Below are 14,262 nucleotides of genomic sequence, written 5' to 3'. Positions count from 1 at the left end.
TGTTAAAGCTTAATCCTGATTGCTTCAACCTCGTACCAAACGAGCCCTAAGGGATTTTGTGAGACATCCAAAGTTTAAGGAGTTTTGTGAGTTGAAGAAAAGTTTAGAGGAGTTAAGTGCAAAAACCTCATGTGGGTTTTCTTAAATTAACCCATGATTTTAAGGATTGATTATATTCTAGCACCCCTAAGGTATGTTATAATTACGTAGGTGATCTTGGAGTTTACACATCTACATGGGCGATCTTAAGATTGTTAATTGTAGTTACACGAGTAGACAAGAGTAGCTTGCAATTCGGGCTCCAGGTTGCTTGTGATTACAAGTAGCAATGCCAAAGTCATCCATATAGATATGCAGATTCCAAAGTCACCCGTATAATTACATCATACCTCAAGGTGGAATGAAATAATCCTTATTTTGGTTCTAGATTAAAAAATAAAAAGATTAAAAAATAAAAATGAAAACTGGTTAAGAACAACTTTATCTTGGGCCACTTATTATTATGGAGAGCACACCGGCCTGAATAAGATGAGAATCTCATCACAGCACCGACCTTTATTCAGCCCAAAAATTATCATATCACTTCTACTCCAGAAGAATAAGGAGAACAAGGAAATATAAAAGGAAAGAAAATTAAAAATTATTTAGACTTCTACAATAGTAGTGATACAATATGAAATGAATTAAATAGATAAATAATCAGCGCCTAATTACATCAAATCCTTGAGAGTGATCACTGGTGCTGCTGGTTTTTCCTGTAGACACGAGCGAAAGATTATTCAACAGATATCAATCTTTCTGAAACTTTCTTTAGTGATTATAACACTATTTTTTTTTAATCTGCTTCAAATTTAAGGGATGCGGGGATTTTAACACGGTTTGCTCTGATACCATGTTAAAGTCGCTATCACTGTACCAGCCTCAAGAAATTAAGAAATTAAGACCAAAATATTCGCTAACCTGTCCGTTTGAATTATTACCACTCTGCAGAGGTCGACCACGCTCATCATAGAGAATAAGCCCGCTAAACTTTGGCATCTCACATCTCTCCCCCATCAGTATCCTCCTCTGCCAAAGCAACGGCGTGTTCGTCGCTGCAGCTTTCTCGACCTTCTCTCCTCTCTCCTCTCTATCTCCACTCTCGGCCTCCGCCGCATCACTTTCATCCTTCAACCGCAATGCACTCTTCAGAACCTTCTTGATTTCTTGCCATTTAGACACAGATTGTTCAGTCTCACTCCCGGATTGCTCAGCCTGAATCCTTCGCTTTCTTATCACCGCAGATGCACAGAGACCAATAGTAGCAAATGCAGCGACGAAAAATACGAGAATCGAATACGAGGATTGCATGGTGTAGTTGCTTTGAGTTTGGAGGGTTTGTGAAGAGAGGTAAATGAGGAGAGTGACTTGAGGAGTTGCTGGTGATGTCTTTTGTGCGCTTCAATTGAACTCCATGTCAAATGCTTGCAGTAGTAATTGAAGGGACCCGTGAGCATTGCCGCTGAGAGCTTTTTTGGGGGTGACATTGATTGCAGATTTTGTGTCTCATGGGATTTATCTTGCTTTGGGTAATGGATAGCCGTTGGAGCTGACAATTTTGGAAGTGATTTGCTTTGAAGTTTAAATTGCTATCTGGTGGGTTTTTTTTTTTTTTTTTTTTGTGAGTTCAGAAGCATTCTATTTTGGGTTCTTTCGTAGGAATTTTGGTTGGGTATATCTCACATAATCAACCAACAATTTGGCCCATTTTGAGATAACGCCAGAAACTCTTGAAAATGTCACATACACCAAAACGTTGTATCAGATAGACAACCAATCCAACACTTTTTTTTTGGGGGGGTGCTATGTGACACTTTCAAAAGTTTTTGGTGTTACATCAAAATGAGCCACTTCTGGGGGTTATGTGAAATTTACCCAATTTTATTTGGATGAGAAAATACTGGGTACTAAGTTGCATCATACGCTCAAATTACCCATCTGCTTGTGATTGTTCCTATACGTATGTAGCCTATGGACAAACAAGTGGATACCCGAATGCCATCTTGGATCTGCTGAACTCGAGTTCGTTCGGTCTAGCAAAGGCATGAGATTGGGTTCAGTCCAACGTTGAAGAACAATTTGGTTGAAACATGATTCCATATACTTGGCTGCATGACTAACATTGTAATGTAATCAGATCAACAGGAACCAATTAATGCAAGTTTCGAAGATCACTTACCAGCAACATAAGGCATACATTCAGGAAACTGCAAACATTGCTCAGTCATGAAAATATAGGCGTATAAACCAGTTTAAATTTCACTGCAGGCCTCGTGAGCAAAACTCACCGTCCATCTTTCCATTGATTTCCATCATAAGAACACAAGCAAGTAATAAAATTATTAAAAATTACACAGTGTGCTCTTGGAAATGGCTGCTCTTATATCTGACACTTCTGGTTACAAATCCAGATTTTAGTGACTAGGATTTACAAATTGTGCAGCTGGAACACTGAGCAAGAATACTTCCCCTGCTCTCTGCAAAAGTTTGATGAACTTATCAGAATCTCATACTAGAGAAAGAAAGCAATACAAAGGAATCTAAAAGATTTAGTTGAAGATTTCATTTGTTTGTCAGGTGTTTATTTCTTGGGTTAATTTCAGACAAACCCTACACTGTAGGATACTGTACTTAACCGCCCTAAACATTAGGGGTTATTGCATATAACTATTAACCCCCTACAACTTTTATATTCAATTAAATCCCTACTGAAAAATTTCTCATTAAATCCTAAAATTAGCACCATCAGCTCTAACATGTCACATGGCAAGCACGTGACAGAAAAAGATGAAAATAACCCCTTAGTTCCAAAAAATTTACCCTTTTGTGCTTGTTAATAAAAGGGTATTTTCTGGGGGTTTGAGAAGAATTTTCATCTTTCTTGTCATGTACTAGTCATGTGACATATTACAGTTTTCTGAAATTAACCCTTATTTCTTCAAACCACCATTGTAGAACATATCACAAATCAAATTTGAGAAGCAGCACAAAGAAAAAAGCAGAGATTTCGAAATGAGCCATAATGATAGTAAAATTGTTGTGTCGTAGTAAAATTGTTACGTGTCATAATTATCCTCTCAATTTATTAAAAGTTTAGTTTCTCCTAGACAGTTCATACGACTAGCGAATTCATTTCTGCAATGTACGGTAAGAATCATATCCTTCCTCATCTTTAAATTCCCTTATCTTTTTACCCCCTTTTGTTTTCAGTTCAAAGCACTATCTCTTGTTGATTGGAATGTAATTTAAGCATTTAAGGATATAGTTGTTGGAAATTGGGGTGTAGCCCAAACCTGGCTGGCGACGAGCTTCTCCGACGAGCTTCAGGCGACCCCGATGAAGCTCAGGCGAGCTCGAAGTAGACCCGCAGGCGAGACGACTTCAGGCGAGGTTGGTTGTGGGCGAGTTTGAGGTCGAGACCCTCTGCAAGCGAGGTTGGAGCTACAGGCGGGGTTTTTTTGGCATGCTTCAGGCGAACTCGAAACCCTAGCGTCAGGCGAGATCTGAAGTCGAGCACAGGCGGACTTAAATGATTGAAGGCGAGCTCGAGTTGGTTTGGCGAGCTCGAGCGGCCTGCTACAGGCGAACTTGAAGATCTTGCAGGCGAGATTTGAGTGAGGAACGAGCAGGCGGGCTCGGAGTTCGCCTCCCCCTTCTTTTCGCCTGCGATGTTGGGAAACAGCTGGACCTAGCTGTCTGGCTAAGGTTTTCCTATTTAAGGAAACCCATGAGCACGAGAACAGGGCCGCTGTTCCGTTATCTTCTTCTCAGCGATTATCTCTGGCGGCGGCCATTTTTTGAGCTCGAGATTTTCAGATGAAAATCTCGTTCATTTAAGAAGAGTTCCTGTAGCAATTTATTGAGGAGAGAGAGGAGATTTTACTGCTGTAAAATCTCACGCCTTTTGTAGGAGCAACAGATAGTTTTTTTGTTTGCTTCTTTTGAGAGATCTCAAGTTGAGATCTTCTATTTTACAAGCTTTGTAATCTTCTTTAAATATAAAAGGAAATTATTTGTGTGACTCCTGAGGACGTAGACAAGTTGCCGAACCTCGTTAAAACTCGGTGTTCTTTGTTCTTGTAATTATTTTTGATTTGTTGTGATTTTTTTTCATTGCTTAACGCAAGATCCGGTAGGGCAAATTCCACAGTGGGTTCATATTTGACAGGTGGTCGAGTAGCTTGAATCCCTAACAACGGATATCAGAACGTATTTGATATTTCCCTAACAACCGGTATCAAAGCTCTTGTTCAGATCTGTGTGTGTAAGAAATGGCAGAAGAATGCAAATTAAAAATTGAGAAGTTTGACGGATCAGATTTCGCCTACTGGAAGTCACAGATAGAGGACTATCTGTACCAAAAGGATCTTTACCGTCCGTTGATGGGTAAAAAAAAGGACAGAAGAAAGAAGAATCCGATGAGGACTGGGAAATATTGGATCAAAACGCTCTGGGACAGGTCCGATTAGCCCTCGCAAAATCTGTAACACACAATATATTAAAGGAGAAGATGACAGTGGGGCTTATGAAAGCGCTCGCAACGATGTACGAGTAACCGTCAGCTACAAATAAGGTGCATCTCGTCAAGACGCTATTCAACCTCAAGATGGCAGAAAGATATTCCTTCACGATGCATCTCAGCGATTTCAACACGATTGTTGATCAACTCGTCTCAGTCGACATCACGTTTGATGACGAAGTGCAGGCCCTATTAATACTATCGCAGTTGTCGGATAGTTGGGCAGGTTGCGTGACCGCAATCAGCAACTCGGCAGGGAAGGAGAAGTTAAAGCTGAAGGAGGTGGTAGCTATGATTCTATCCGAGGAGGTTAGAAGAAAATCGAATGAATCGAAAGGTTCGGGTTCAGCCCTAAGTCTTGAGCAGAGAGGCAGAAGCCATAATAAGGGGAACCAAAACAGGAATCGATCGAAGTCGAAGAAGAAGAGGTCAAACTCAAAGGTGAGACCTATCAAGGGGAAATGTTGGAATTGCGGCCAGGATGGCCACATGTCTTCTACCTGTAAAGCATCGAAGAAAAATGAGCAGGAGGCTCATATCGTGCAAGATGCGCTGATTCTCGCTATGGATAGCGATTCTGATTCATGAGTTATTGATTCGGGAGCCTCATCCCACGTCACTGCTAATAGAAGGCTATTTCAGAACTATGTAGCAGGGAACTTTGGAAAAGTATACTTGGGAGATAATAAACCTTGTAGTGTCATTGGAAGAGGCGACGTGCAAATACAGTTGAAGGGCTCCAAGTGGTCTCTGAAGAACATCAGACATGTACCGAAGTTGAAAATGAATCTTATTTCGGTAGGTCAGCTTGGAGCAGAAGGCTATGTTACAACATTCACTGGAGATTCGTAAAAAATCTCCAACAGTACAATGGTGGTTGCCCGTGACAACAAGACCGGTACCCTCTACCTAACTTCACACGCGAGTGACACCCTCACGATTGCTGCAGGCAATGAGAGTGCAGATCTGTGGCACAACAGACTGGGACACATGAGTGAGAAGGGTATAAAGATTCTACACTCAGAAGGGAAACTAACCGGCATCGATTCGGTAGAAGTTGGTGTTTGTGATGACTGCATCTTCGGAAAGCATAAGAGAGTTAGTTTTATGAAGGGTGGAAGACCACCTAAAGCTCACAAGCTAGAGCTTGTTCATACAGATGTATGGGGTCCAGCTAGCGTGTCTTCTTTTGACGGTTCGGCGTACTACGTCACCTTTATCGACGATCACTCGAGGAAGGTGTGGGTATACTTCACGAAGCACAAGTCAGAGGTGTTCAACATCTTCAAGAAGTGAAAAGCCATGGTGGATAATGAAACAGATCTAAAAGTGAAGTGTCTGAGATCAGACAATGGTGGAGAATATGAATTGGAGGAGTTCAAGAAATTCTGTGCTCTGAACGGGATTCATTTGGAGAGGACTACTCCAGGGACGCCGCAACAGAACGGCGTAGCAGAAAGAATGAACAGAACGCTGACAGAGCATGCGAGGAGCATGCATCTAAATGCAGGTCTGCCTAAAACTTTTTGGGCGGACGCGATGCATACAGCAGCGTACTTGATAAATCACGAGCCATCAGTTCCATTGGACTTTGGGATTTCGGAAGAGGTTTGGAGTGGCGAGAAGATTAATCTCTCACACTTTAGAGTCTTTGAGTGTGTGGCATATGTCCACATCAGTGACCATGTCAAGGACAAGCTAGAAGCTAAGTCACTGAAGTGTACATTCATTGGGTACGGTATTGATGAGTTCGGGTATCGTCTGTGGGATGAGAAGAACAGAAAAATCATCAGGAGCCAAGACGTCATATTCAATGAGGAAGTGATGCACAAGGATAGGGACAATGCCAAGGCGGGCCAAAGCAGTGGGAGCAGTACTACAGATGCGGGTGCATCCGAGTATATGGATTTGGAGGAACTTCCAGATGAGGGAAACAACGTCAATTCTGACCAAAGAACGGAGGAGACTCCAGGTGCAGAACTGACTATCCAGGACGAGGAGCTTAGGAGGTCATCCAGGATACCCAAACCGAATCCCAGGTAATTCTCGTTACTAGACTACCTACTTTTGACAGATAGCGGAGAACTAGAATGCTATGAGGAGGCTATACAAGTGAGCGAATCTCAGCAGTGGGAGCATACAATGCAAGAAGAGATGAATTCTCTCCACTCGAACGAGATATGGGAGTTAGCTTAGCTACCTCCACAGAAGAAGACCTTACATAACAAGTGGGTTTACCGAGTTAAGCAGGAGAGTGATGGAAGGAAGAGATACAATGCCAGATTAGTCATGAAGGGGTTCCAACAACGGGAAGGAGTGGATTATACAGAGATATTTTTTCCCCGTTGTGAAGCTCACAACCATTAGGATGGTGTTGAGCTTGGTAGCTGCTAAAAATCTCTACCTTGAGCAGTTAGATGTGAAGACTGTCTTTCTTCATGGTGATTTAGATGAAAAAATCTACATGAAACAACCTGTTGGTTTCATTAAAGAAGGAAAGGAAGAGATGGTGTGTAGGCTCAAGAAGAGCTTATACGGATTGAAACAGGCTTCACGGCAGTGGTATAAGAAGTTCGATAACTTCATGCAGAGCAATGACTATGACAGATGTAATTCAGATCATTGTTGTTACTTCAAGAGGTTCGAGTCCAGCTATATCGTGTTATTGTTGTACGTTGATGACATGTTAGTTGCAAGACCGTTTTTACAGGAGATAAACAAAGTGAAGAAGCAGTTAGCAAAGGAGTTTGACATGAAGGATCTGGGTGCTGCGAAGCAGATTCTTGAGATGCGGATCAGTCGAGATGCGGCTGAGGGGATGTTGAAGTTGAGTCAATCTGAATACATTGAGAAAGTACTTCAGAGATTCAACATGCAGAATGCTAAGGTCTTTAGCACGCTCCTTGGAAGCCGGTTCAAGTTATCTGGTGAACAATCACCCAAGACTGATGCAGAGAAGGAGCACATGAGGAAGGTGCCGTATTCATTAGTCATTGGTAGTCTGATGTACGCAATGATTTGCACGAGGCCGGATATTACCCATGTAGTGAGAGTTGTGAGCAGGTTTGCAAGCAACCCAAGGAAGCAGCATTGGGAGACCGTGAAGTGAATATTGCGATATCTGAGAGGGACTACGAATATGCCACTGTGTTTCGGGAGAAAGGAGTTGGTACTGCAGGGATACGTGGATGCAGATTTTACTGGTGATCATGATACGAGGCAAAGCACAACGGGGTATGTTTATACCTTAGGATCGACAGCAGTGAGCTGGGTCTCATGTTTGCAGAAGATTGTGACATTGTCCACAACTGAGGCAGAGTATGTCGCAGTGACCGAAACGAGCAAGGAAATGATTTGGTAACCAGATGCCTGGAAGAGTTGGGTCTGAAGCGGGGGAATGAAGTTCTTTATTGTGATAGCCAGAGTGCTATATACCTTGCTAAGAATCCAGTGTTTCATGCCAGAACGAAGCACATCGAATTGATGATTGAGGACGGGAAGTTACAGTTGGAGAATATTTTGGGAAGCCAAAATCCTGTAGATAAGTTGACTAAAACAGTTATCATTCAAAAACTGGAGTTGTGCGCAACTTCAGTTGGCCTTCATATGCAAGGAATGAAGGCGGAGCCACACAGGAGAAGATGTTTCTTAAGAGAGAGCTTGTTGATAGCGGTTTGGTCTCCAAATGAGAGATTGTTGGAAATTGGGGTGTAGCCCAAACCTGGCTGGCGACGAGCTCCTCCGGCGAGCTTCAGACGACCCCGATGAAGCTCAGGCGAGCTCGAAGTATACCCGCAGGCGAGACGACTTCAGGCGAGGTTGGTTGCGGGCGAGTTCGAGGTCGAGACCCTCTGCAAGCGAGGTTGGAGCTACAGGCGGGGTTTTTTTGGCGTGCTTCAGGCGAACTCGAAGCCCTAGCGTCAAGCGAGATCTGAAGTCGAGCGCAGGGGGACTTAAATGATTGAAGGCGAGCTCGAGTTGGTTTGGCGAGCTCGAGCGGCCTGCTGCAGGCGAACTTGAAGATCTTGCAGGCGAGATTTGAGTGAGGAACGAGCAGGCGGGCTCGGAGTTCGCCTCCCCCTTCTTTTCGCCTGCGATGTTGGGAAACAGCTGGACCCAACTATCTGGCTAGGGTTTAAAAAAGGAAACCCATGAGCACGAGAACAAGGCTGCTGTTCCGTTATCTTCTTCTCAGCGATTATCTCTGGCAGCGGTCATTTTTTGAGCTCGAGATTTTCAGATGAAAATGCCGTTCATTTAAGAAGAGTTCCTGCAGCAATTTATTGAAGAGAGAGAGGAGATTTTACTGTTGTAAAATCTCGCACCTTTTGTAAGAGCAACAGATAGTTTTTCTGTTTGCTTCTTTTGAGAGATCTCAAGTTGAGATCTTCTCTTTTACAAGCTTTGTAATCTTCTTTAAATATAAAGGAAATTATTTGTGTGACTCCCGAGGATGTAAGCAAGTTGTCGAACCTCGTTAAAACTCGGTGTTCTCTGTTCTTGTAATTATTTTTGATTTGTTGTGATTTCTTTTTTCCATTGCTTAACGCAAGATCCGGTAGGGCAAATTCCGCAGTGGGTTCATATTTGACAAGTGATCGAGTAGCTTGAATCCCTAACAACGAATATCAGAACGTATCTGATATTTCCCTAACAATAGTTTGGCCACTTTAAAATCCCTATCGTAATGCCATAGAATGGACATAATTTTTCAATTTAAAGGATAACGATGTCGTGATAACACAAGAGTCCAACAAGCTTATGTAAACATTCAAATCCATGTGGCTAGACACATACCCACATCTCTGAATTAAAAAAAATTATGACATATGGCACACACCATCATGTGATTAAATACAACATCATATCCCTTAAATGTTGGATTATAGTCCAATGACAAAACATTTATGAAAATGCCAACTGCCATAAAGAAAGGTGCCTATCAGCATACCTACTAAGAGTTCAGTGATATATTTCTTCAGTAAAATTATTAATGACTCATGAAAACTTTTGCACCGCGTCTCTTCTCTTCCAAATGCATATGCCTAACTTATATGCAAAGTTTAAAATCTCAGTATTTTGGTCATAACTTCAGTTCACCTTTATTGATGTAGATATCCTGAGTTCAGTGGTTTTGCAATTCAGAACTAAATCACCATTACATGGAATGAGTTGAGTATTAACTTTTAGTCAAAAGATTTATGCTCATTAAGTCTTTTTATAAAAAATTGCCAATCTAAGACTGAAATAAGCTTTGAGTATGTCAAATATCAAATCGCCTCTATTAGACATTATTAGTAAATATCTACATGTATTAGCTGCTATTGTATATGTTTCCACTAGACTCGGTTGTTGCGTGCATTACACCCCATACAATACATCATACGTTTATCTACATAGGGCAATATGTCATGCCTTTATGCAATCAGAATTTAATACATACACTCCAAAATTATGTTCAAGCATTCAATTGTACCCCCACCAACATGTATCTAAAGTTTCTTTGTAAAGAATCATGTAGATTTCTCCTAGCCTACCCCCATCAGTTGAAATCCAAGCAAGCCACACAGCTGACCTAGGACCTCGGGCATCAAAGAGAAGCTATCAACCAACTTTACTCCTCCTTTTTGACAAGGGATAGATGTACCTAAGGATCTTTTCCCCCTTTTTTGGCTATATGATATTTATGTGTACTTACAACAACCACACAAGTGAATAATTGTTGCAATAATTAATGTTTGACATTCAACCACGAAATCTTGTTTTCAACCATATGCTAAGAAGCCTTCCTGAGGAAAACTAGCATTGTCTATATGGGGAGTAGACATCTCCTACTGTCATAATGCGAACTCCTTGAGGTAATTTTATTGTCATGGATTAGTACTATGTTCGCCTTACGTTCCGCCATCAAATCCTAAACATTCATACATAAGACTTTGTCTTGCAGGTTCTATCGTAGACCTTAACCATATGTTTTGAAACTACCTTACTATCAGATGTCCTTGGCACTACATGAAAATTTTCAAGTTGTCGTGAGAGTTGAGGGTCACAATTTAATATTCTAAAGTGCCCCCACAAGTTAAGGACGCTTCCATGGACCAAAACTTGGATTCACAAAGTGCTATTTTTTTAATCCGCTTTAGAAATCCATGGCCAACAAGGTTCGAACTTTGATTGCTTTGATACCATGTCAAAGTTACATGCTACTATACCAAAACTCCGTAAGTTTTGGTGAGGGTTGAGAGTTACAATATTATATTCTTATAGGGTGTTTGGTTCAATTTCTATAAAAAATAGGAAAAGGAAAACACCCCAAATATAGATTTCCTTGTATTTCTATAAAAATTTATAGGAAAAGTTTTAAGAACTCAAAAAGTATAAATTTTATTGTTTCTTGTACTTTCTTTGTTTGGTTCAAAACAAAAAAATGGGCTCATACTTTATAGAAATAGCAAGTTTTTCTTTTCTTTTGTTTGGTTGCATATAAAAAATTTATAGAAAAATTTTCTTAATCTTATTCATCCACTATCCATGAACCCAAAATGTCACTCCCCACCACGAACCATCCATTCTCAGTCTTACTCCTCAACAATAATCACTCACCAATAATACTCCCAATACTCACTCTCATTAATCCCCCAAAATTCCTCCTCCATCAACAAACCAAATCAAATGGCAGTGAGCAACAACATAATCACGTTCCTAAACTTCCTCTCTCGTCTTCTCTATCCCCCGGTATCTAGATCTCCACCGCCGCCTACCGCTTCGTCATGGCTGCCCTCATCGCCGCCCTCCTCCTCGTCTTCGCCTTCGTTGTGACCCGACCCAACGGAAGCTATTAGGTCGAGCGGCCGAACCCTATAAATATTTCCACCCCCAATCTCCTGCGAGAAAACAGATTTGGGGTGGGAAATATGGTACAAGTAAAGTTTTATTATTTTTATATTTGTGTTGTCAGATTTCTGGGTGATTTTCGCCCAATTTGAGTGGAAATTGGTTTCTATAAAATGAGATACTTTTTTCCTACTTTATAGAAAACTTTGCTATAAAACTTTTTTGAACCAAACGCAGTTTATAGAAATCTACATAAAAGTTTTATTTACAAAACCGCCATTGTCAGTCCATTTCTATAAAGTTTTCTATAAAACTAGTGAACCAAACACCCCCTTAACACTTACAATTTAGTCAACTTTATTTGATGCATTTTTAAAAACCTATGCAATCCCTAATTACCATATTGATAGATGTAATCTCAATAAAGACCTCGTTTAATAGAATAACTGGAGTATGGTTCCTATCAGAACACCTTCCATGCAAAAGTGATCTGATGAGCTTCATTTGGAGGGCTGAGGTCTCAAGTCTCAACTAACTCGAGAAAAATAGTAGTAGTTGCGATTCAACCACGAAAAAGTTTCTCACATAATCAGTGTTCTTATATGATTCACAATTTGTATTCGCATGAATAATTCAAATGTTTTCTCCTGTTAGATAATGAACATACTTATAACCTCACTTTGTGTATATGCATTTTCATGTGTATATGCATTTTCATGATTGTTTTGCATATAATTTTGTCATGTATTTACTTATAGTATTGCTGAGGATAAATCTAGTTCCATTAGTGATAATGTCAACAAAATTGTTCCGAAAGTAAAGCCTTCAAACACAATTGTTGCACCCTGGAAGCAGATGGCCTTATCAATGTCCCATAAGCCATTAATTTCTATGTTCCTCCTCTCCCGTCAAGAAGCAAACTTCTGCAAAAAGAGGGACCTTGGCTCATTTTCAGTTGCATAGACCTTCTAAATTCACAATCCATAGTCACTAACGTGCTGTTCAGCAATGGGTTAAGTTATGAATTAACGAGGTCATTCCTCTTTAACTTTCCATATATATATATTGCACATGGAGTAAAAAATGTGCCAAACCCTCAACAAGATTAGGTTTAAAACCCTGTCCCGAGTTTGTGTAAAACTTATCAAAACTAGGCCAAGCCCTAGCTCCAACAAGGTCAAAGTAACTAGCATGTGGGACAAGCACCACTCGATTCTTAGCCTACACTTTATCATACGCATATAACTTCTTACTTCTTCTATTTAAGCTTGAAATAAAAGGGGGGAGCAAAGCTAGATCACTCTGTGATCGCCCAATGCTCAGCTAAACACTTGCTATCAAGAGTAAAATTAAACTTCTAGAAACGAAAAAATTAGAAAAGATATTAAAAATGAGATGATTGAACTATATTATCAAAGCAAATTTATGGCCAAACTACAAACCAAATTAATTTTGCATAAACAACTATTTGATTCCTAAAATCCAACAAAGAACAAGACTTCTACGACCTGCTCAAGGCATAGAGATCAACATTTACGCGAAAACAATCAAAACTAAGTCATGGATACATTTTTTCACCTTATTATTATCATTGAGATCCCTTGAACAGATCAAGCAATCCGCAACAATTCCATAACGACGCTCGCTGTTCTAATATAGGAAAATGACTTTGACCTGCGGTTTCCTGTACTCAAAAACACCAAATCCAAAATTAAGTATAAATAGAGACCTATAGAAATCGATTATTATGATTAAAAAAAACTCTTCTTTGCGCCTACCGGGGTCTCAATGACTGTGCCCATAATAGGCATCTCTCCCCTTTCTTCTCCTTCGCTTACAGCAGAATCAGCGGGAACTGATAGTGGAACTTCACTGGCCTCAATCACCTGCTCAGTTTCCTCTTCACTTGGTTTCTCCAATGAAATCTCGGTGCGCCTCTCGGTACCCACTTCCCCTTTAACCTCTAAAAACTCATTGGGTGCCTCAGAGACACAAATTTCTCTTTCAAAATTGCCATTACGCGCTTCCTCTTTAGACTCAACAAACTCGTTGGGCCTCTCAGAAACACAAATTTCTCTTCCCAAACCGCTACTACCCACTTCCTCTTTAGACTCAACATGCTCAAAACCCACATCTTTAACATCACTAGTTTCTACTTTCTCCAATGAAATCTCAGTGGGTCTCTCAGCAGAAGAAGCATCAGGAGATGGGTTTTCTTCTCTTGCATTCTCTGAGCCCTCCATCTCTGTTTTTGCTTCCAAATCTTTTTACATTAACAAGGTAATTGCAAAATGAGCAAAGGAAAGAATAAAAAAAGAAAGGGGCTTTTTAGAGAAAAAGGAAACTATACCTTGCTCCGTGGTCTGCTTCTCCCCTTCTTTTTTCTTGGCAGCAGCCTTTTTCCTCTTCTTCGCACCTGAAGGCATGGCTGTTGATGGGTCTGGACTTTGATTGATGGGTGAGAGTGGAGGAGGAGAAGCTTGTTGTTGGGGTTTATAGTTTGTGCTTTTGTTTTTATGTTGGGAGTTTTTGAGAGTAGGGTCCTCTTGAGGTCGTAGAGGCCAATCAGGGAGAAGAGAATACGTTTAGTCCGTGTACAAAGGGGATAGGGTGAGTGGGAGGGTGATTGTTGGAGGAGGGTGATTGTTGGAGTTTTCTGGATGGAGAAAGACCAAGAGAGAGGCGAGAGATTCTCCGCTAGTTTTGTTATTACTAGCAGCAAGATTGTCTTTATAGGAAAATTTATCAAGAGAAATTTATAATACAGGATTAGGAAGTGTATAAAAAAAATAGAAGTAAAGATTGTCTTTATAGGAAAATTTATCAAATAATTTAGCGTATAAATCCATGTGGAATGCAAATATGATGTC

The 14,262-nt window shown here is 40.6% G+C and overlaps 2 protein-coding genes across 2 annotated transcripts; both read right to left on the bottom strand.

The window, feature by feature from the left end:
* On the bottom strand, window positions 431-1,597 carry LOC109844162. Its single transcript, XM_020413127.1, has 2 exons — window positions 961-1,597; window positions 431-755 (listed from the first exon to the last, which is right to left on the bottom strand). Exons 1-2 carry the CDS (start codon window positions 1,348-1,350, stop codon window positions 711-713), a joined length of 435 nt encoding a protein of 144 aa, XP_020268716.1. The 5' UTR covers window positions 1,351-1,597; the 3' UTR covers window positions 431-710.
* LOC109829181 lies at window positions 2,242-14,031 on the bottom strand. The gene is made up of 4 exons (XM_020396328.1): window positions 13,743-14,031; window positions 13,171-13,655; window positions 12,971-13,076; window positions 2,242-2,516 (listed from the first exon to the last, which is right to left on the bottom strand). The coding sequence occupies exons 1-3, from the start codon at window positions 13,816-13,818 to the stop codon at window positions 12,981-12,983; spliced, it is 657 nt and encodes a 218-aa protein (XP_020251917.1). The 5' UTR covers window positions 13,819-14,031; the 3' UTR covers window positions 2,242-2,516; window positions 12,971-12,980.

This window comes from Asparagus officinalis, chromosome 1 (assembly GCF_001876935.1).
Source record: "Asparagus officinalis chromosome 1, Aspof.V1, whole genome shotgun sequence".
In the NCBI taxonomy this organism is placed as follows: Eukaryota; Viridiplantae; Streptophyta; class Magnoliopsida; order Asparagales; family Asparagaceae; genus Asparagus; species Asparagus officinalis.
This window is presented reverse-complemented; position numbering and strand designations above follow the sequence as displayed.